This window comes from Saccoglossus kowalevskii, chromosome 15 (genome assembly GCF_978046115.1).
Source record: "Saccoglossus kowalevskii chromosome 15, keSacKowa6.1, whole genome shotgun sequence".
NCBI classification, from domain to species: domain Eukaryota; kingdom Metazoa; phylum Hemichordata; class Enteropneusta; family Harrimaniidae; genus Saccoglossus; species Saccoglossus kowalevskii.
The window spans coordinates 10,745,012-10,769,231 of record NC_140655.1 but is presented as its reverse complement, the minus strand read 5'-3'; the positions used below and the strand labels follow the sequence as shown (position 1 = coordinate 10,769,231).

The following is a 24,220-nucleotide window of genomic DNA, read 5'->3' as shown; positions in this document are numbered from 1 at the left end:
TGGCATTAAAATATTACCTATTCAAAATTGACCATCATCAAAAGTAGTTTGGATTTGTCAAATCCCATGCGATGTGTTAATTCCTCTATAATGCTATGACCTGAGTTTGTCCTGTATTTATAGAAATTTGTAAATTCTGATCATCAGCTTGTGCAAAAGCCAGATGGTATCGCTAACGTGAACGTCGCTAATATGGCACAGTGTGCAGTTTATTATCATTATTGTGATATATTTTACAATGACAATTATTTTATGGCTCACACTGTGATAATTTTGAAAACTTGTTTTCTACTCAGCAACCGTCCATGTGGCACTCGTCTCAAACTTAACAATCATGTGTCAAACTTACAGTAAAATAATGACGTCTTAGGATGAACAATGCATATTGTCAATGTGCTTTACAAATGACAATATGTTCACTTATAACTGTATTCAGATAACAATTAGATAATCTGTATTATGATTTGACCCACTTTTAACATCTGTTGAATTCTAGTAGTTTTCACTAAGTGAACTCGTAAACATTGTGGAGTGTGATAAGAATGGTATGTCTGTGATATCGCTGGATGTGTACATGTCTGAACTGACATCACAAAATTTAAAAGGTTGTAAATGATTTATACAATCTCTGACCACTAAAGAACACATTACCAATGTGGCTTTTTCTTTAGAGGGATGTGTGCCACATTTGTTTTGGACTTAATTTTTCAATTCAATGAAAAAATGTTTGAAACAGCAGTTTACTATTTCTTCAGTTTTACCTAATGAGTAAAACAAAAGACAACATTGTCAGACAGATTGGAGAATATTTATATAACATTTTGTCTATTAGGAGAGAGTTCGTTGACTTCTGACTGTTTTTTATTTTAAACTACGAGTATTTTACATCTTAACACTTTATTGCTGTACACTGATAGTTATGAAATGTTATTTCTAAAGATGCAAAGGAACATTATTTTTATTGTTACCATGGGGCTGTCAAAATAGCTTACTTGGATAGCTATCCAGGATTGTTTGTTGTTTATCCAAATGTATATTAACTGCACAATTTGGAATTTAATTTTAATTTATTATTTAATATTTTTATTTAGTTATTTATTCTTTGTGATGTCTTTTTCATTGTTATAACTTAATAAGTATAGTTATTGTAAGATATTAGCTCAATTATTCTAAAAAAGTTCTCAATTTAGTACTGATCTGATTTAATAAAATGTTTTTGATAAAAGTATTTATGAGCTGCTCCAAATTCATATCGGAATTATTTGATAAAATGATAATATTATTAGTACCAGGTGTTTGGTTCTAAATTTAGACAGTAGGTACATACCGTGATACAATAACATGAATAGTTTGTTCCATATTTTTTGAAAAATGTTGTTCCGTAGACAATATAATAATATGCACATTTGATCCAAAATTAACACAGAAATTATAGGAAAAAAATAAATCTAGGCATTATAATATGCATATTCAGTCCAAAATTAACACAAATATTATAAGAAAATAAATGTTGTCCCAAACCTGTAGACAATATAATATGCACATTTGATCCAAAATTATAGGAATATAAAAATAAAAGGTACTCAAAAGGTTAAAAGAATATCTCCTAATTTTTAGCCTCAGTTGATTCTTGGATAAATTTTCAGTTTACAATATTAAAATTTCCACTGATTCAGAATTAAAAAGATTGTGGGAAACAGGAGACAGACTAGTTGTTTAACATGAAGAACAATAGTATCCCATACTTCAATGGGTCAGTCCTGGGGATTAAGAAGCCTATGTTTAATCCTTTGAGTGCCAGATATTTTTCTGCTCAAAATTCAGTTCAAATATTTTCACATTTTGTGCAATATTCACTAAATTTTGTCATGATTTTGGTCTATAAGGACAGTTTCAGATATTGCATTTAGTTTTTGATCAAAAGATTTGTCAATTTTTATCATCATTTCATGTGTGGAAGAGCAGACTACAAAATGTAGATGGTGGCAAAAGTTGACTATGGTGGTCAAAAGGTTAACACAAAAATATGCATCTAGGAAGTATCATTGTATCTAATTTGATGATGACATAACTACATTTTGTACATGTATGTTGTTAAAAAGTTGATGTTTTTATTTACCGTATATTGTAGTCATTATAAAGATTTATCCTGTATCTGTCTGGGTACTAGATTATGGAAGTATTAATTTGTATATTTGCTCAACAAATTTGATAGCTACTCAGTTTTGTGATGTGAACGTATAACTAGTAATACAACAGACTTGCAACACGGCGTTTTCTTTTGAAGTAATGCTTGCCACGTTTGTTTAGGTTATCAGGTCTTATCGTACCGAGTAAACGTTGTGGAGCAACAAGATTATACCAAAATAATGCAAGATCTTTTAATATTCCAATCAACTATCGCGAGACATAGATACTTCTTATTACCTCCATGACCACACCGAAATTTGGAAGAATTAGCGAATCTGAAGACAATAGTTACGAACAACGCATATAACACGTACTATGAAGTCGAACTTGACAAAAATATCACCCTGCACCAGTTTTTACTGATAACCGGCTTACGCTGATACGCTGAGAGATATCATGTATATGACACCAGCTATCCCATATTTCAGCACCCCGGAACACACAAAAAAAACTGTTAACACACAAAGTGGTATGTCAGAAACTTTCCGCAAAATCCGCAACGGCGAGAAATATTGTTTAAAAGTTGCTCATTATATATTCAAAAACTACATGTATTTGAGGTATATACTAAGACATTCAGTTACTTGTAACTCGCCTAAATGTTGGTCGATTCTTAAAATTCGTACACAACTGCAAAGGTCAAAATGTCCAGACCGCATCTCCTGTTGTTTTAAAAATGTCCGGATCCATTTTACGAAGAAATACGCAATTTCCAAAGAAGCGCGAAGTGTGCAGAATATCCGGTGTTCGGTACTACCGAGCGTGGCACACATAGCATATACAATTAAGCCGATTAACACCTTAAACAATAGGCGTTGCGAGTCTGTTGTACTACTAGTCTGAGTGTGAACTGAAGATAAGGTACAGACAATTTTCTGGGGATTGCAAATGTCAGCTATAATTTTTGTCAAGTATTACCGGTATGTTACGTTTTCAGTTAATTTTCAGAAAAAAAAAATTTGCACAAGAATAAATTTTGGAAAACCTTTTTCTTAGCTTAAGATTTGAATTAAAAAGTAATCTAGTAAAATGTATTGCAAGCATTTTTATTTCGATTTTTTTTTCACTATTGCATATGATCTATTTGTAGCACATACACTTATGTAAATATCAGTGGTGTGTCTATGGCCAAATAAAGTAAAATTTAAATAATCTAGTGTACACTTTGATCAATGGTTCTTTATCGATAGCATAAAAGAAAAATTGTTGCTCAAAATGTCTAGCTATTTTGCATAGTTATATCAATAAATCACTTCATATTTGTACTATGCCCTCTTGTGGTGACTCATTTTATTTATTTATTTTTTGTTGTTGTATGCAGTCAACAGTTTCAAACATTTATAGTCACTGTTGTCTATCATAATTAGTTTATTATTCAAGGGCCATTTAATAGCATGCAAACCAGAGATTTTGACTTTGGTATATCGCAAACAAAAATAATATATCCTTGTGTACACGGAATCACACTAATGCATCAATTAACGACACAAATTTGGACAAAAAATCAAAATACTTACATCTCTATCTCCCAAATTAATAGCCTGTTAACTAACATAATCCACAAATACATTGTATTACATTTTTTCAAAATTTATTTAACTTGAAAAAATGTGGTTATTTCATTTCACCAAAACAGCGCCCTCTAATGTTTGTTTGTTCCTTTATTAAAATGTTCTTCAGGAAGCGGATAGAGTTATCACAACAAATAATTGTTGTCAAAATTAAATCAATATTAAATCAATTATAATAATATATTTACAAAACAATGCCTTGTAAATTATTACCAATGTATTTTCATTTGTATGGTACAGAGTGAGAAAGTGAAAACTAATTTATAATAATTGATAATATTTAGTATTTTGAATTTAGTTGTTACTGAAATTTACAACAAAATAATTAATAATTGAAATAGAAAACTCAAGTTAAATTATTAATTATGTTGCTCGATAGTACTGAGATGAGTATGTGCCCCTCCATCACTATTTTGCACACCCCTATATAAAAATAGTTGTGCCTTCTGGTATCCCAGCATGCCGCGTTTCACATGGTCTTTCCTTGTTGACCTTTTCACTGCACGGGACCAATAGATAGCGTGTGCGGCGGCTGCTACCCAAATTCTGTTGAATTCTAGGCTTCAAATAGTGAGTACGGTTAAAAAATAGCGACCATTCATTCATTCAAGTGGTGATTTGTATTTTTTATGCAAGGCAAATTGAAAAATTGGGGTTATTTTCGTGATTGCATTTTGTCAGACAAGCATTGCAGTACCTTTGCTGTCAATATCTGCTCAGTGACTTCACGGGTTATGCCCTCATCACGTGACCTATTTTTCAAATGTCTGAACCTTCTACACAGTACAGTCGCCTGATTTGGCGTCCAAATAAATTTTACGCTGGCATGGTCTTTTTTTTCCTGGTAGGTAGTGTCTGTACACGAGTTGCATTCGTGTATTAGATAAATAACATCAAAAGTGACTTCTGGATTTTTTTTTTAAAAACTCAACTTTTTTTTTATTATTGAAAGTGTATGATAGAATTACAACTGATTCTGATTATATTTATAATCGTTTTTGCCAAATATAATAAATCCTTTACATATTTTTTGGGAAATCTAATTTTTGCCAACGAGTGTGAAATTATTTACCTTATTTATTCTATTAGACGTGCATCTCTCTACACAAGCACACGCACAACAAAAATATTGCCCTTTAGTGTGTGATGGATGGTTGAAATACACCTTTTGTTTACATATAGAAACACCTGTCGTTTACCTACATGTAAGGATAAATATAAATAATATCATCCAAACTGATTTCGAAAAATCCATTTGATCATTTATTTCCTATGACCCTGTAGTTTCGAAAATTCGAGGTACATTAAAAATGGAGAAACATGTCATTGTTATTCCGTTTGAACAAATATTTACTTCAGATATTTATTTGGAAAGAGTTCTTTTTGCATCCCGAACTCTAATCCTACGCCTCCCCTCCAGCACTCCCCAATTTAATTGTATGTGCCCCAGCACATATCTATAGGGGACAATTAGGAGTCAGTGTGTAAGGCGCAGAAGGAACTATTTCCATATATTTTTATCAAATACTGAATTTTAGAATTGATATAGAACAGTTTTGAGACTAGTAGGACTTGCATGAATACCATTTTACCATGTTATTTTTAATATTTTTGCTAATAAAGTTGCTATAATCATAAAAAAACCATATGGCCATACTGTTGCTGAAGCTGTCCTTGTTCGTGGCAGACCAGACGACATAGATTGATACAAAAGTCTGGTGATGTAATCCCTTATGAGTGCTGACATCAAACTAAGAAAATATGTGATTATATATTAAATTATATATTAAATATATTTACATGCATATCAGTATTTTTAGAAGCAAAGAATTATCTGTAGTTTAAACTGTTTTATCGTTACAGGTCACCACTTAGGATACAAACCATGGCCACCCTGACTGTTGCAAACGAACCATTATATGATTTTACTAAAGGCAGTACTGAGAGGCAACAACTTGAAGAGGTCAGTTACAGACACTGATGTGATAGTTTTGAGCGTCCAGTTTTAGTTTTAATTTATTTTGGAAGGGTGTAAGAACGTAGAATCACTGACTGTGATTTTGGTTTCAAAATAATCTGATACTGTATCTTTTCTTTCTGTCTGTATATCTACTTGTTCACACAAATATTTTTTTTCTTGATTGTTTTGTTCTCCTTAGTATATTTTAAAGTAAAAGCCACCAACATATTGTCATTAAAATTGCTCTGGATGTTGTAAGATTAGAACAGCTGATTACATCATTTGCTTCTGGCATATTTTGTCCTCAGCCAAACTCACCCCGCACTCCTCTGATCTGTGACCTCTTACCCATCTGTCATCACCTTTTATCGCATTTTGTGTGCCCCCCCCCCCCTGCCCCCCGAGTTGATTTTGGGGCAAGTAGACGATTTTTGTTTGGAAACAAACCTGGCTACCTCCCACCTTACTAAAATTGAAATGCAATTGATAAATGCATATACTAGTACTACACAAAAAATGTACTGAGATTAATTAAAAATTTACTGAGATTAATTACCTGGGTTTTCATCACTTATTTCACTAACATTCACTAAATTAAAACCCTGTGAATATTCAAATGTAGAAATAGAATCAACTGTTTTCTTCACTAACCAATGAATTTAAAATCTTGTATCCCAGCGAATGTAATTAAATCCAATGTGTATTTCTTTCTCATCCTCTACATTTGTAAATATGTCAAGAGTGGTTGTTCTCTGACTTTGTGCAAATTTATTTCCGATAGTTATGTACTTATTACAACAAACACTTATGTACATGTGGGCGACCTGCAAGTGTGCTTGAAATATTAAATAATGCATTTATAATTTGATAAAATATTTTCTGTTATTTGAATTTCTATACATACTGTAGGCACTTAAAAATTTAGAAGGCAAGTGTGAAGAAATACCAGTTGTTATTGGTGGTGAAAAAATATTTACTGGAAACTGCTTGTATCAAGTCTGTGTAAGTAACTTAAAAGTTAAAAATGTGTAAATCATTTGAAGAAAAAATTAAAATTAAAAAAAAGAATTGCGCTCATTGATTTTGGAATAAGTTATCAACTATTTAAACATGAGGTTTTTTATTAACAAAATTATGTCGCTACGTTTTCCAGATTGTTGTATATTTTTCTATAATTTCTTTATTAATTTTAAACCAAATAGACTTAATTTCCAATTTTACAGGTCAAAATGTGTGAAAATTAAAAAAAAAATGTGCAGGCAGGTTTTGTGAAAGGTTACAAGAGTTTATTTTAGTGCTCAAAGGGTTAACAGGTGGAAGGTACACGTGTAGTTTGGTCATAATTTAGCAGGTTTATCTAAACTGTGCAATCAAATAATTCAAACTTGTATTGCATTCAAGGCAGGTAACATTTGTAGATAAATTATGATATAAAATACCTGACATAAAAATGAATTACTAGTAATATAATGTTTTGCCGGTGCTGTTAGTGCAGATCTGTGGATGAGAGCTGGTATCCTTCGCTTGCAGTGTGATTTTTCTTGAAGTTGCATTCAAACTTTGCGAATATGTGATTCCAGAACAACATAATAAAATGTGTAAATATGATGCATTTTCTTCCAAAGTAGATATGTCAATCATTTTAATGTTCATCATAGTCAAGTATCATCTTCTGGATCCATACGTCTGACATGTTTATGTTCCAACTATATTACTATAAACAAAACTATATATCTTAAATTTGATAACTAACGGGGACTGTGCCATGCATGGCTTGTTACATATAACTTAAGAGGCTCTCCTGAATTCATACTATGCAGTTAACTTCTCACTACCTGTCCACATGTTAATATTTTATGGTATATATATATTGGTTGGGGTGGTACCTCACACATTTTCAAATAGAAATGCAACTTTAAAATGCTTATAATCTAACACTGCTCAAGAACAGATCTTGCCGTATGTATTTATAATCACGCTATTAATTTTTTTTTTAGCCATTTGATCACCAGAGGAAAATAGCAAAATATCATCTTGCAGATAAGGTAAGGAATGCTCACATTTTTAATTTCTAATAATGGCAACCGGACAAAACTAGTTTATATTGTTAGATATTAGCCCCATTTTTCCAACATACCATTGAACAAATATTGTTTAAAAATATTTGCAATTTCTAAACATCACTGGTGGATAGTTTTGTAAACTGGTTTATAATATTCTACTCACAACAGTGACATTTATCGTATTGCTTTGGTCATAAGCCAAGACCCTTAATTTGTTAAATGTCTAAAAATAGAGGGGTGGGTTGGCTTATACCCAGGTAGTGGCTTATGACCGAGGAAGTATGATATATATAATTGTAAATGCAGGTACTCTATTGAAAGCGAGCAAACCTTGAAAATGTGGTTATCCTCCGGGGCTGAGCTACCTCATGTCACAGAACGTTCACCGTTGCTAAGACGCGCACCACTGTACCATGTATTTCTATGTATTTCTGCGCGCGCTTCTGTGGAACGCTTAGCGAAGAGCCGGTGAAAATTCAAGAAAACAGGAACTCAACTTTGAAGTAATCCTGAACAATCAAATTGATATATGTTACACATGTAAGGCTAATCTTGTTACACTGTTCAGAAGAGTCTCAACAATCACCCCAAAGAACAGTTTTTTGAGAGTTTTCGGCCTTTGTTTTCACAGTGGTGGTTGCCATGTGGTGAAAATGCCTGGATGTTCGCCCCGAGAATTCATTGTTTTTCAAATTCGGTCTAGAATTTTAGAATTTTAAGAGGCGTTTCTATTGAAGGTGTTTCTATTGATCAAATTAAGTTATATTTTGATGATTCAGTGGACAACAAATGTTTGGTTCATGTGCGCTTCTACATGTATTGGAGATATGCTTGTAATAGAAGAAGTACTGTATATCTTACAAAATAGGTACATTTTTCAGATATCAAATGAGCAAAAATGCACTTTAAGCAGCATTTAGATGGAAAATTATTGAGACTATGCAATTGATGGTAAATTTATACCCCAGAGAAGTTCCAGGATGTGTGACCTTTTGAAGGTCAAGCTTGTAGGCTTTTTGCATTGAGATGTACTGTAATAGAGTAACTACTGATACAGTATTGATGTTTTTCTGTGCAGGAGCTTATTAATAAAGCCATAGAGAACGCCTTGTCTGTGAGAGAAGAATGGGAAGCCAGGCCATTAACCGAGAGAACAAACATCTTTCTGAAAGCCGCTGACTTAATTAGTACGAAATATAGACCGATGATACTGGCAGCAACAATGATTGGGCAGGTAAGAGAAGTTTATTGTATTACCAGCTGCTGTGTAGAATCTGTTGTAATAATCTTTCTCAATGCCAGAATAAAAATAAAACAGAAATAGAAAGATAAATGAAAATATAATTGAAACTGAAAAATTAATAATACAGAATGAAAATAACAAAAAATAAACTGTTTGAACAAATCATACAGTTTCTCGAAAAAAAAGAAAGAAAAGATAACTAAAATAACGCAAAGCCAGACTAAAAATAAAACATTGTAAACTGAAAATAAAACTTCACAGCTGTCAATAGACTACATTTGGCTAATCAGTGACCATGATTTTTGAAAAGCGTCCTGTGTCAAAACCAGAACAGAAATAAAGAAACCGATCCTAACTATAGAGGGCCAAATACACAATAGTCTTATTTTTGAGAAATTTGTTTATATATATATATGTATGTGTGTATAGTATGGGACTGATTATTAGATTTTATATTTATTTATTTTGCTAAATTTAAACCAAGTAAATATTTAAATTTTACAACTACATCATACATAATCTAATTATGTTTCGTTTAGTATTTAACAAAGTCGTGTTGTGGCATGACTTGTTCAATTTATTTTACAGGGAAAAAATGTGTGGCAAGCAGAGATTGATGCAGCAGCTGAACTTGTAGATTTTTATAGATTTAATGCCAAAAATGCTCTAGATATCGCACAGTATAAGCCAATCGACACCAAGGAAAGTGTGAATACCATGGAATATAGGGGATTGGAAGGATTCTTTGCAGCTATATCACCGTTTAATTTTACTGCTATTGCTGGTAATTTAGCTGGTACACCTGCTATGATGGTATGTAGTAATGGTATTCTTAACCAGGGCACAGTCCCTCTATAGTCGCACTGGAACGTCATAGTGGGATTCATATTCAAGGGTTAATCGAGACAAGGGAACAGGGGCACAGCGCCCTCATACCCCGGGCTTGCACCCTCTAACCAAACCTGGATCAGTCAGTAGAATATGATCAGTTCTAACAAATAGTGTTACCAATATTAAAAAAGGTGTGCTCCCTCTTAACATTTTTATCTCGATAAAACGCCCTCATACATGTACCGTACATGAAAAATTGACACCCCTACCCTGAGTGACAAAAGACTAAACAAAAAATTTCTATTAATGAAAAATCTTCTAGGTGTTCGACTGGGCTTGGTGTATCCCAGGATAATGCCATTAAATTGTCATAATACTTTAGGACGATGTTAACTGTTACTTCATCCCAAACATGGAATATGGTTTTATCTTTCATGAGCACTTACATTTATATAAAAAAAAAAGAATTCAATGTTAGGTACTGTTGCTAGGCACAAAAAAATCCCTAGGTTGATGCCATGTCATAAATTACTATTGCTGGGGTTGTCATGTATTGCCATACACTATGATGTCGTGAAAACAAAAGAATATTTAAATTTCATCACTAGAGGGCTCTTCAATTCCTACTTGTCGTTTTCAGGGTAATGTAGTTTTATGGAAACCAAGTGATACAGCCATGTTATCCGGTTGGACAATATACAATATTCTGAGAGAGGCCGGACTCCCTGATGGTGTTGTACAGTTTTTACCAGCTGATGGACCGACATTTGGAAATACAATCACAGCTTCTCCTGAACTAAGTGGTATTAACTTCACCGGCAGTGTCAAGTTAGTATTCTGTCATTTGCTCTTATTTTTTAATGACAGTGTTATCACTGCCCTCTACCACAACATTTAAAATTCATTATTTTGAATATGTGAAGTCAAAGAAGCATACGTTGCTCAGTACACGACAGGCAAATGTTGAAATGCTTAAAGCGAACCTTAATTTATAGTTGTGTATATTCTAAACTGTATTCGAAATAATATTGCAGTGGTTTAATTTTGTTTTAATTATAACTGTAGTTTGGATAGGCATTTGAAGTGCTTGCCATGGAGGCCATTCATGGAGGGGAATAATTAACGAACGAACATATTTAACATCCGGGTACTTTTCAAAGCTATGACGTTTTAGTATCTGATCGCATTCGTATACGCCATTGTACATAGCCGTTCATGCTGCCAAGCATTGTGTACTACTAGTATAAACTCGACTTTTATATGCACAATGTGCTTTTTAAAACTTGAGTTAGAGCCTTATGCGTTTGAACCACAGTATTCTGAAAGTGGAAGCCCAATTGCGTTAAAGTACCGTACTTCCCCGATCGTAAGCCCCTCCTGAGTATGAAACCCATCCCTATGTTTTTACTTGGTATTTATCGAGTTGAGGGCATTCACGATTATAAGCCCAGAGTGTTTTTACTCGGCGTAGACGATATTCTTTAAAATATGCGTGTAAAAGGTGTTTCATTTCATAATAATCGTGATTGGCATGTTAGTTTGGTTCATGCTTTTAGTTTTATGAGAAAACTCGCATTAATTTCAAGTTCAGAGTGCTTGGCGAATGTACACAACGTGATTCGCATCGTTTCTATTCTGTCATTTACTCAGGATGAACATCGATGTTGCAATTCTGGAATAATCCATATGTCTTTGAGAAGTAGCCTTCGAAAAGCCAAAAATGTGATCGTCAAGGGGGCGTGTACCTGGACATGGTTTACTTTGAGACTATCATGAAAGGCCTAGGGTTTGAATGATGAGACATGTTGGCGACCGAGAAAGGTGTTTAAATTCTTCCTCCACACTCAGTTTATCCACGGTTACTATTAACCGTCGTTTATATTTCGGAAATTGCGAATCGCCAGTTTTTAGGGGAAAAAATCATTGTTTTTTCGTTGCAATCAGTGCTACAGATCGCATTTTAACATTGCGGTAATTCACTTCCGCATTGCGCTAAAAAATCATCAATAATCAGAAAATTTCATCATTACGACACATCATTTTGATTGGTTAATGGAAGACATGACCTGTTATGTCAAAGGAAGTTGTTCCAGGTCAAATCGTGCTGAAAAACCTCATGGTGGAAAATTGTTTTGCATCGAGAGTTTGCGTACGATCGAAAACATACCAAAACGAAAATAATGATAAATGCCTTCGTCCACTGTTTCCTCACAGACACTACCCATTATTATTGTGTATTGTGATAAAATGTGTGTGTTTTTTATTAACATGTTTGTTTCTTCATTGTAAGTATCGTTCAAATCAATGACGCATTTTTTTAAAAAAATAAGTATTATTTTCCCGAGCCCGGCGTGGTTAACGAATATTTTTTTGGGATAATTTTTCGTTGTTTGCAAGATGGTTACAGTGTTTAACCCCAAAACAAAATCATTTTTTCTGAGTTGGTCCTCGAGTACAAGCTCATCCCTTACTTTTCCTTTATGTGTTCATGCCTCTGGGCTTATGATCAGGGAAGTACGGTATACTGTGACGATTCAGATCAGTCCAGTGTGAGTGATGAGAGTATATCGTCGACGATGTCCCTTGTTCGGATGAAAGTTTTATTTCAAATTACACGGAAGTCTGTGAACAATCTGCTTGGTGTTCCTGTGACACTTGTCCCATGATTTGCCAGTGCAGCCCCATGAATACATGGATGAAAATGTTTCTACCACCACCCTACGAACTCAAGATTGCATACTCCAGCATCCATACTTTGAATAATTTGCATGCCGCACAGTGCAGTACTGGAAACAGCATTTATTAGACAGTTAGACAAAAAACAAAACTAAATGCCTGTCTCGATCAATCGAGACATCCATAATGTTTGTATGTTGATATGCTTGTAAATAACATTAACGTAAAAGTCGAAACAACACAGACTAGAAATCAATTCACCAGTCCAGCCAACTATGGCTCCCTAAGTTGCTTATATTTAATCAGATACTATTTCATCATCATGCTTTGTTACCTTACCTGTTTATACCTCATGAGGGCGTTTTTTTATGGCAAGATGGCGCAAACAGAAGTCCTTCGCAGGTTTATGGTTTCTCATATTTAAATCATCATAACTCTGAAGATAATCATTTTTTTTATTTTTTTTTTTCAAATTTACAATCAATATACATAACTTGATAAATACAAACACCAAAATAGGCTCTATTTAGTTCCCCTTTAATTAGAATTGTCTTACAAAATGTTTTAATGTCAAAATCTTTGGTTGTATCACATTACAACCAGCATGTGCAATTTTGTATTAAATTGTTATTAAATAACTACATTTGATCATGTGAACAAAGACAGCCATACTGTGTGGACTGTTAAGCCAATCATTCTTGTACGAAAACAAGAAAAAATACACTTAACTGGGATGGATTTCGATTAGCTGGCATTTAGAAACAATTATTCTGTAATACATAACCAAAAGCAACTGAAAAAAAATAATTAAGGAAAATGAAAATCTGTTAAGCTATAAAATGTCTCACCGAAGTACTCACACATGTGCATGATTCCAATAGTTTGTGCTGTGAAGAAACTCCATTAAAAAATAAGTATTGTGTAATTTGTAGTGAGAATGTATTTAAATAGATTTATGTTTATAAATCTTGTTTCTTTTCAAAGTGTATTTATATAATTAAAAATTGTTTATGAAAATGTTCTTTATACTTTTTCGATGGATTGAATTTACAAATGATGAGTTATTTTGTTACACCATCACTCGAATTATGTATTACGAATTTCTGATAGTTTAGGCTTTGTGTTCTTGTGAACGGAAAGACATTAAACTGTTGACATTGATAATAGCGAATGTATTTCGAAAGTTGTGAAATCATGGTACTGTTTTGGCATTGTACGAATTGCAGCTGCGTTTGATGGATTTTATTAGGATTGTTAAAATTCAGAAAAAACAAAGAATAAAAACGCTTGTATGAATTGATCAGAACTTTGAGGAACTTAAAGGTTTTCCATGAATGCTATGTACATGTCAAGAATTAACAATGGACATTTTGGCGATTGTAATAACAGTCATCCAGTGGAGCTGTATTCAGATTATGTCCTTTTATTTGGATACAGATTTTATGCCAAGTAAATTCCAGATTCAGACATCAGTCTCAGGTTCAGATTGCAATTTGCATCTTCAGATTACCCAAGTACATTCCAGTTTAATATGGCAGCCTCAGATTCTAGATTCAGATTCCACAATCAAATTGCAGATTCACATTTCATTCTTGCATTCAAATTTCAGATTCAGATTGCACATCCACACATTCTAGATTCGGATTGTACATTCAAATTTCAGATTCTCATTTCGCCCTCGCATTCAGATGCAGATTGCACACCCACAGATTGTAGATTCGAATTGTGGCAGATTGCACATCCGCAGATGACAGATTCAGATTGTACATTCAAATTTACATTTCACCCTTGCATTCAAATTTCAGATTCACATTTCACCCTCTCATTCACTGATTCAGATTCCAGAGGCAGATTGCCCATACACAGATGGCAGATTCAGATTGTACATTCAAATTTCAGATTCACATTTCACCCTCGCATTCAGATTCTAGAGGCAGATTGGCACACCCACAGATTGTAGATTCAGATTGTACATTCTAATTTACATTTCACCCTCGCATTTAGATTCTAGAGGCAGATTGCACACCCACAGATTGTGGATTCAGATTGTACATTCAAATTTCAGACTCACATTTCACTCTCGCATTCAGATTTCACATTTCACCCTCGCATTTAGATTCTAGAGGCAGACTGGCACACCCACAGATTGTGGATTCAGATTGTACATTCAAATTTCAGATTCACATTTCACTCTCGCATTCAGATTTCACATTTCACCCTCGCATTTAGATTCTAGAGGCAGACTGGCACACCCACAGATTGTGGATTCAGATTGTACATTCAAATTTCAGATTCACATTTCACTCTCGCATTCACATTTCATATTTCACCCTCTCATTCAGATTCCAGAGGCAGATTGTAGATTCAGATTGTACCGTTAAAGTCCTATTATAAACCGCGGTTTATATTACAATGTATCAATTTAAAAATTGGGATCAAAAGCTCAAGTTCGGGGTGCGGTTTCTATTACGCACATATTGCAATCAGTAAATGGTCGTGGTCATTTTTTGTCCACAACACATGCACAAAACAAACAACACACCGTACAATCTCTTGAATAGGCGTCGGGGAAGAGTGAAAGGCCTTATTTTGGTTCTAAAATAAGCGTTACGAAATGTTGAAAAATGACAGTCAATCAAAAAAAAATTCTACATGATACAAAAAAATACTGAGTATTTTTAATGTAATATGCATTTATTTTTAGCTCCGCTGTCGACTTTGTCGAGCGGAGCTTATCATATGAGTGATTGTCCGTCGTCCGTGTCAATGTTTTACTTTTTCGACTTCTTCTTGAAAACTACAAGCCTGAATGCTTTGATACTTGGTGTATATGTACCTTGGGTAGACCTCTCTCAGATTTGTTCATTTCATGTTGATATCTTCAATTCTCTAATGTTGGTGAATATTTTTGTCATTTTTGGTAAAAAGTGATATTTTCGACTTCTTGTTAAAAACCGCAAGTGCAAATGCTTTGATATTACATATATAGGTACTACATGTGGACCTCTCTCAGATTTGTTCATTTTGTAATGATATCTTTAATTCTCAAATTTTGGTGAATATTTTGGTCATTTTTGGTAAAAAGTGATATTTTCGACTTCTTGTTAAAAACCGCATGTCCAATTGCTTTGATATTACATATATAGGTACTGCATGTGGACCTCTCTCAGATTTGTTCATTTTGTGATGATATCTTTAATTCTCTAATTTTGATGAATATTTTTGTAATTTTTGGTAAAAAGTGATATTTTCGACTTCTTGTTGAAAACCGCAAGTCCAATTGCTTTGATATATTATACATATAGGTACTACATGTGGACCTCTCTCAGATTTGTTCATTTTGTGATGATATCTTTAATTCTCTAATTTTGATGAATATTTTTGTAATTTTTGGTAAAAAGTGATATTGTCGACTTCTTGTTAAAAACCAATAGATCAATTGCTTTGATATTACATATATAGATACTACATGTAGACCTTTCACAGATTTGTTCATTTCATAATGATATCTTTAATTCTCTAATTTTGATGAATATTTTTGTAATTTTTGGTAAAAAGTGATATTTTCGACTTCTTGTTGAAAACCGCAAGTCCAATTGCTTTGATATATTATACATATAGGTACTACATGTGGACCTCTCTCAGATTTGTTCATTTTCTAATGATATCTTCTGTTCTTTAATTGCCATGTGCATTGCTAACAGCGGAGCTATCTCAGCCGACAGGCTGCTTGTTTTAATTTTCTTGGTAACAAAAAGTATATTCTAACAGAAGTTTCAAATAAAAACACAAATGCACTGTTTAGTAGCAAATGATCACATAACGGTAGCTCGATCCGGCCATGCTGCGGGTCACAAGTGAATAACTTACTTGTTTTCGAAGTGTTGATATTGGTGATTATTATTTAGTAGTGATTACAATAACGCACGAAAAATAAATTCGTTGAATTTTTATAAAATGCAAGTAAAATTCAACTTAGTTTCCCCGTAAGCGAATGATTTCAGTCACATGTAAACAGCCGATACGATATCCAGCATGTTTTTGAATGCTCACGTGACGTATTATTGACCGGATAGGTCAAGTCGCTAATTAACCAATCAAAATGCTGGATGGTGCCCACGTGTCTAAATTACATAGCTCATTTGAATATGTTAATGACAGTTCAGCGACCTCATGGTGAACGCAACACAGAAGAGATTTACCGATAATGTAGCGCGATCTTTTGCCTTTGATTTCCATGGGAAAACGGCATGATTTTTTTTTTAAATCAAGAAATTATTTGTTTTCGAAAGATAAATTATTCTTCAATGCTCAGTTTAACACTTTTACGGTGATAAAAGCTCATTGTCTAAAACTTACGAAACACAGACGTATTCAGAAAGAGTATTGACAGAGGTCGCCGTCAGAACAAAAGCAGTTTCATTGCCTGTCTGACCACCTGTGGTCTGACATCTTATCACTGCTGAACAATAAATAGGTGTGAATATTTTTAGGCACGTTGTCAAAACAAATGAATAGGATTAGGAACAATGCCGTTTTGGAACAGCTGGTTGAAACAATGAAGTCAGTCGCGGTCTTGTTGAATTGGGGGTGCGGTTAGTAATAGGTACTTTTCAAGTTTTCAATTTTTGTTAAGAACTCTTTAACCCCGAAGCCGGAATTGGGAGTGCGGTTACTATTACGTATGTGGTTTATATTAGGACTTTAACGGTACATTCAAATTTCAGATTCACATTTCACTCTCACATTCAGATTTCACATTTCACCCTCTCATTCACTGATTCAGATTCCAGAGGCAGATTGCCCATACACAGATGGCAGATTCAGATTGTACATTCAAATTTCAGATTCACATTTCACCCTCGCATTCAGATTCTAGAGGCAGATTGGCACACACACAGATTGTAGATTCAGATTGTACATTCAAATTTCAGATTCACATTTGACTCTCGCATTCAGATTTCACATTTCACCCTCGCATTTACATTCTAGAGGTAGATTGCACACCCACAGATTGTAGATTCAGATTGTATATTCAAATTTCAGATTCACATTTCACCCTCTCATTCAGATTCCAGAGGCAGATTGTAGATTCAGATTGTACATTCAAATTTCAGATTCCAGAGGCAGATTGGCACACCCACAGATTGTAGATTCAGATTGTACATTCAAATTTTATATTCTTATTTCACCCTTGCATTCAAATTTCAGATTCATATATCACGCTTGTATTTAGATTTCATCTTCACGGATTTTAGCCCAAGTTTAAAATACCATGAAAATGTGGTCACAATAATTCATTTCCATTTTGCTGCTGAGTGTTGAATATTCATGCAATTTCTACAATTAATTTAAAAATTAGTTTGTACAGATACATTTTTATGAAAAAGAAATAACAAACAAACAATACAAGTTTGTCTAACATTCATGTAGATGTTCTGCACCCATCTCTGATGTATTTTCTTTCTTTTCTCTTTGTAGAACTTTTCGTCATCTTTGGAAGCAAGTTGGTCAGAATTTAGATATCTACAAGTCATTCCCAAGGTTGATGGGAGGTAAGATTTTTGTGTTATTTTGTTTGTAACAAGGATACAATAGGTCTAGCCTTGTCAATTGGTGCAAGGTAAGTATTGTTTCACTATGTTAAAATGAATTGTGTTAAGATTATCCCAAAGTGCATTTGTCTGTAACAAGGATTTACAAGATGCAATCTCGTGTAATATGTGACCATGATCAAACGTCTACTGTAAAAATAGAATGATTTGAGTTTTAATTTCAATGTTTTGTCTTGCTTTAAACGTTTATTGCATAACGCAAGATTGCATAGTGAATGAAAAATGATTTATTCATGAAACTTTTAAATTTAAATCTTCATTTCATGTCTTAGTATTCTAGTGAAAAATGTGGAAAGTTTAAGGTATTTTGAATTCTTGATGTTAAAAATCTTGGGTACCCTGAACTTTTTTCATGGAAACAATATCATTTTTCCCTTAGCATTATAAAAATCCTACTTTGGTGGCCATTTGGGATTGAAAAAAAATGCAGTTTCATAATTCAACATGTTCGAGCATCCTACGTTTTTTTTTTTTGAAAGTTTAAACCTACAATTGCAATCAATACTTCCACAAAGCTTCAAGATATTCCTGTTCAATAGTTAGAAATAAGTGCTACAATGTTTTAGATGAAATGTTTTCCTCGTATTAAGTTGGATCTTCTCAGCAGACTGATTATACTGGGTCAGTTTAGAGTATACCATGCCCAACAGATCACAACAAATGCATACGTTTAAGAGGCCTATTAGATAAGGCAATCAAAAGGAGATTTTATTTCTGTCTTCATGGCTCAAAAATCTTGGTAACCTTTGTCGAAAAACAGTAGGTGACAAATAAAAGGGAATGATAGCAAAATCGTTAAAAATGTGATGAATTTAGTATGAATCCCATCAATTGTGTTGTGTTTACAGAATGTGGCGGCAAAAACTACCACATGATTCACCCATCCGCAGACGTAGAAAGTGTTGTCAATGGCACAATACGATCGGCATTTGAGTACAGTGGACAGAAGTGTTCTGCTTGTTCTAGAATGTATGTACCTGAGTCAGTGTGGCCTGTATTGAAGACAAGATTGCTGGAAGAGCAGAAGAAAATTAAAATGGGACGAGTAAGTCAAATAAACTGTCTCTCTTGAACATAGGAGGCAGTATCACTTACGGAATAGGAGGAAACTGCATCCATATGTTTTTAGCTCCGCTGTCGACATATGAGTGATTGTCCGTCGTCGTCGTCGTCGTCCGTGTCAATGTTTTACTTTTTCGACTTCTTCTTGAAAACTACAAGCCTGAATGCTTTGATACTTGGTGTATATGTACCTTGGGTAGACCTCTCTCAGATTGTTCATTTCATGATGATATCTTCAATTCTCTAATTTTGGTGAATATTTTTGTCATTTTTAGTAAAAAGTGATATTTTCGACTTCTTGTTGAAAACCGCAAGTGCAATTGCTTTGATATTACATATATAGGTACTACATGTGGACCTCTCTCAGATTTGTTCATTTTGTAATGATATCTTTAATTCTCTAATTTTGATGAATATTTTTGTAATTTTTGGTAAAAAGTGATATTTTCGACTTCTTGTTGAAAACCGCAAGTCCAATTGCTTTGATATATTATACATATAGGTACTACATGTGGACCTCTCTCAGATTTGTTCATTTTCTAATGATATCTTCTGTTCTTTAATTGCCATGTGCATTGCTAACAGCGGAGCTATCTCAGCCGACAGGCTGCTTGTTATGTTTTTAGCTTGTTTTGGTGGCAGTTTTTCAAATATTTCCTAAGTGGGAATGCTTCAATTACTCGTGATTTACCATAACAAATATACGTCATTAAGCTTTCTTGTTTTGGTTCCAGGGAGATGATTTTAGTGTCTTTATGTCTGCTGTGATTGATGATAAGGTGAGTAATTATTTTAGCGAAATACTATTAACTTTTTCACCACCATTTCCCTATTGATTCTTCCTTTTGTCTCCCAGAATTTGTGTCTTCGACCAGATAATTTCACGAATTTTCCACTCGGTAAAAAAAAACCTATTTTGTATATCAAATATTGTGGCCAACAAAAACAAAACTTCTGCGCACATGACAAACCAAGTATGTTTTTTACAGCAATAATTTTAAAAGATCACAAAAATGGCCCTCTAGTGTTTCCTGGTTTACCGAAAACTGGTGGTGAAAAGGTTAAAGTGATTTTCCAATGATAATTGTATAGCAAAATGAAAATCAAAACTAGGAATTAAAATATCACATTACTTAACTCAGGTGGTTGATTCTCAAAATGTAGAATGTGTTTTAAAAAGACACTCGTGAGAACTGCGAGCATTGCATTCTGCTGTTCGTCGGTTGGAGTCTGCTGTAAAGTACTTTATTTTTCACTTGAAATTTAATTCAGCTGAAGGGGTGAATCAGAAAAATGCCTGTTTTTTATTATAAATAAACTTCATACAAAACAAATAAAATGCCTTTTTAGCAAGAATTTAAGCAAAAATATTTTACAGTACATCCTATACATTTTATTCAAATACAGTATTGGTGTAAGCTTGTGATCATAACTAATATGTACGATACCATCACATATTATGATTGAGGAGCCATACTATGGTTTTTATTTTATTTACTCACTGGGCTTTTATCAGCTTTCTAATTTTTGTGTTGAGCCATTCACACTCAATGTACATGTATGAACATTCTTGTGTTTTTTTATGTGAATATTGGCAAAAAAAACATTTTGTAATTTACATAATCGTAATTTGATCATACATGTGTATTTCTTTTTCAGTCATTTGCTAGAATAAAAGGTTACATAGATCATGCTAAAAGTTCTCCTAACTTGACGATACTTGCTGGAGGAAATTGCGATGACAGGTAAGTTGATATCTCGCTAAATTAGGCATACCAATCTGAATTGATATTCCGCTCAGTTAGGGATACTATTCCGCTCAGTTAGGGATACTATTCCGCTCAGTTAGGGATACTATTCCGCTCAGTTAGGGATACTATTCCGCTCAGTTAGGGATACTATTCCGCTCAGTTAGGGATACTATTCCGCTCAGTTAGGGATACTATTCCGCTCAGTTAGGGATACTATTCCGCTCAGTTAGGGATACTATTCCGCTCAGTTAGGGATACTATTCCGCTCAGTTAGGGATACTATTCCGCTCAGTTAGGGATACTATTCCGCTCAGTTAGGGATACTATTCCGCTCAGTTAGGGGTACTATTCCGCTCAGTTAGGGATACTATTCCGCTCAGTTAGGGATACTATTCCGCTCAGTTAGGGATACTATTCCGCTCAGTTAGGGATACTATTCCGCTCAGTTAGAGATACTATTCCGCTCAGTTAGGGGTACTATCCCACTCAGTTAGGGGTACTATCCCGCTCAGTTAGAGATACTATTCCGCTCAGTTAGGGATACTATTCCGCTCAGTTAGAGATACTATTCCACTCAGTTAGAGATACTATTCCACTCAGTTAGAGATACTATTCCACTCAGTTAGAGATACTATTCCACTCAGTTAGAGATACTATCCCGCTCAGTTAGAGATACTATCCCGCTCAGTTAGAGATACTATCCCGCTCAGTTAGAGATACTATCCCGCTCAGTTAGAGATACTATTCCGCTCAGTTAGAGATACTATTCCGCTCAGTTAGAGATACTATCCCGCTCAGTTAGGGGTACTATCCCGCTCAGTTAGGGGTACTATCCCGCTCAGTTAGGGGTATTATCCCGCTCAGTTAGGGGTACTATCCCGCTCAGTTAGGGGTACTATCCCGCTCAGTTAGGGGTACTATCCCGCTCAGTTAGGGGTACTATCCCGCTCAGTTAGGGGTACTATCCCGCTCAGTTAGGGGTACTATCCCGCTCAGTTAGAGATACTATCCCGCTCAGTTAGGGATACTATTTTGCTGAGTTAGGGGTACTATTCTGCTCAGTTAGGGGTACTATCCCGCTCAGTTAGGGGTACTATCCCGCTCAGTTAGGGGTACTATCCCGCTTTGTTAGGGATACTATCCCGCTCAGTTAGGGATACTATCCCGCTCAGTTAGGGATACTATCCCGCTCAGTTAGGGGTACTATCCCGCTCAGTTAGGGGTACTATCCCGCTCAGTTAGGGATACTATTCCGCTCAGTTAGAGATACTATTCCGCTCAGTTAGAGATACTATCCCGCTCAGTTAGAGATACTATCCCGCTCAGTTAGAGATACTATCCCGCTCAGTTAGAGATACTATTCCGCTCAGTTAGAGATACTATTCCGCTCAGTTAGAGATACTATTCCGCTCAGTTAGAGATACTATCCCGCTCAGTTAGGGGTACTATCCCGCTCAGTTAGGGGTACTATCCCGCTCAGTTAGGGGTATTATCCCGCTCAGTTAGGGGTACTATCCCGCTCAGTTAGGGGTACTATCCCGCTCAGTTAGGGGTACTATCCCGCTCAGTTAGGGGTACTATCCCGCTCAGTTAGGGGTACTATTCCGCTCAGTTAGAGATACTATCCCGCTCAGTTAGGGATACTATTTTGCTGAGTTAGGGGTACTATTCTGCTCAGTTAGGGGTACTATCCCGCTCAGTTAGGGGTACTATCCCGCTCAGTTAGGGGTACTATCCCGCTTTGTTAGGGATACTATCCCGCTCAGTTAGGGATACTATCCCGCTCAGTTAGGGATACTATCCCGCTCAGTTAGGGGTACTATCCCGCTCAGTTAGGGGTACTATCCCGCTCAGTTAGGGATACTATTCCGCTCAGTTAGAGATACTATCCCGCTCAGTTAGAGATACTATCCCGCTCAGTTAGGGATACTATCCCGCTCAGTTAGGGATACTATTTTGCTGAGTTAGGGGTACTATTCTGCTCAGTTAGGGATACTATTTTGCTGAGTTAGGGGTACTATTCTGCTCAGTTAGGGGTACTATCCCGCTCAGTTAGGGGTACTATCCCGCTCAGTTAGGGGTACTATCCCGCTCAGTTAGGGGTACTATCCCGCTCAGTTAGGGGTACTATCCCGCTCAGTTAGGGATACTATTCCGCTCAGTTAGGGATACTATTCCGCTCAGTTAGGGATACTATTTTGCTGAGTTAGGGGTACTATTCTGCTCAGTTAGGGATACTATTCCGCTCAGTTAGAGATACTATCCCGCTCAGTTAGGGATACTATTTTGCTGAGTTAGGGATACTATTCCGCTCAGTTAGGGGTACTATTCCGCTCAGTTAGGGGTACTATTCCGCTCAGTTAGGGATACTATCCCGCTCAGTTAGGGATACTATTCCGCTCAGTTAGGGATACTATCCCGCTCAGTTAGGGATACTATTCCGCTCAGTTAGAGATACTATTCCGCTCAGTTAGAGATACTATTCCACTCAGTTAGAGATACTATTCCACTCAGTTAGAGATACTATCCCGCTCAGTTAGGGATACTATCCCGCTCAGTTAGAGATACTATCCCACTCAGTTAGGGGTACTATTCCGCTCAGTTAGGGATACTATCCCGCTCAGTTAGAGATACTATCCCGCTCAGTTAGAGATACTATCCCGCTCAGTTAGAGATACTATCCCGCTCAGTTAGAGATACTATCCCGCTCAGTTAGAGATACTATCCCGCTCAGTTAGGGATACTATTTTGCTGAGTTAGTGGTACTATTTTGCTGAGTTAGTGGTACTATTTTGCTGAGTTAGGGGTACTATTTTGCTGAGTTAGGGATACTATCCCGCTCAGTTAGAGATACTATCCCGCTCAGTTAGAGATACTATCCCGCTCAGTTAGAGATACTATCCCGCTCAGTTAGGGGTACTATCCCGCTCAGTTAGGGGTACTATCCCGCTCAGTTAGGGGTACTATCCCGCTCAGTTAGAGATACTATCCCGCTCAGTTAGGGGTACTATCCCGCTCAGTTAGGGGTACTATCCCGCTCAGTTAGGGGTACTATTTTGCTGAGTTAGGGGTACTATTTTGCTGAGTTAGGGGTACTATTTTGCTGAGTTAGGGGTACTATTCTGCTCAGTTAGGCATGCTATTCTGCTCAGTTAGGCATGCTATTCTGCTCAGTTAGGCATGCTATTCTGCTCAGTTAGGCATGCTATTCTGCTCAGTTAGGCATGCTATTCTGCTCAGTTAGGCATGCTATTTTGC

General features: G+C 35.3%; 1 protein-coding gene across 2 annotated transcripts in view; it reads left to right on the top strand.

Moving 5' to 3' along the window:
- LOC100377239 (delta-1-pyrroline-5-carboxylate dehydrogenase, mitochondrial-like) overlaps window positions 1-24,220 on the top strand; it is a 30,793-nt gene that overhangs the window by 2,403 nt on the left and 4,170 nt on the right. Inside the window, exons 1-11 of one of the 2 annotated variants that reach the window (XM_085490420.1) lie at window positions 4,240-4,331; window positions 5,625-5,724; window positions 6,631-6,723; window positions 7,719-7,766; window positions 8,863-9,018; window positions 9,616-9,840; window positions 10,499-10,686; window positions 18,016-18,089; window positions 18,998-19,194; window positions 19,946-19,990; window positions 20,871-20,956. In XM_085490420.1, coding sequence (XP_085346546.1) covers window positions 5,647-5,724; window positions 6,631-6,723; window positions 7,719-7,766; window positions 8,863-9,018; window positions 9,616-9,840; window positions 10,499-10,686; window positions 18,016-18,089; window positions 18,998-19,194; window positions 19,946-19,990; window positions 20,871-20,956 — 1,190 coding nt within the window. In that variant the 5' untranslated portion in view covers window positions 4,240-4,331; window positions 5,625-5,646. Of the gene's footprint in view, window positions 1-4,239; window positions 4,332-5,624; window positions 5,725-6,630; window positions 6,724-7,718; window positions 7,767-8,862; window positions 9,019-9,615; window positions 9,841-10,498; window positions 10,687-18,015; window positions 18,090-18,997; window positions 19,195-19,945; window positions 19,991-20,870; window positions 20,957-24,220 lie in introns of those variants that run through there. The other variant, XM_085490419.1, reaches the window with a different exon arrangement.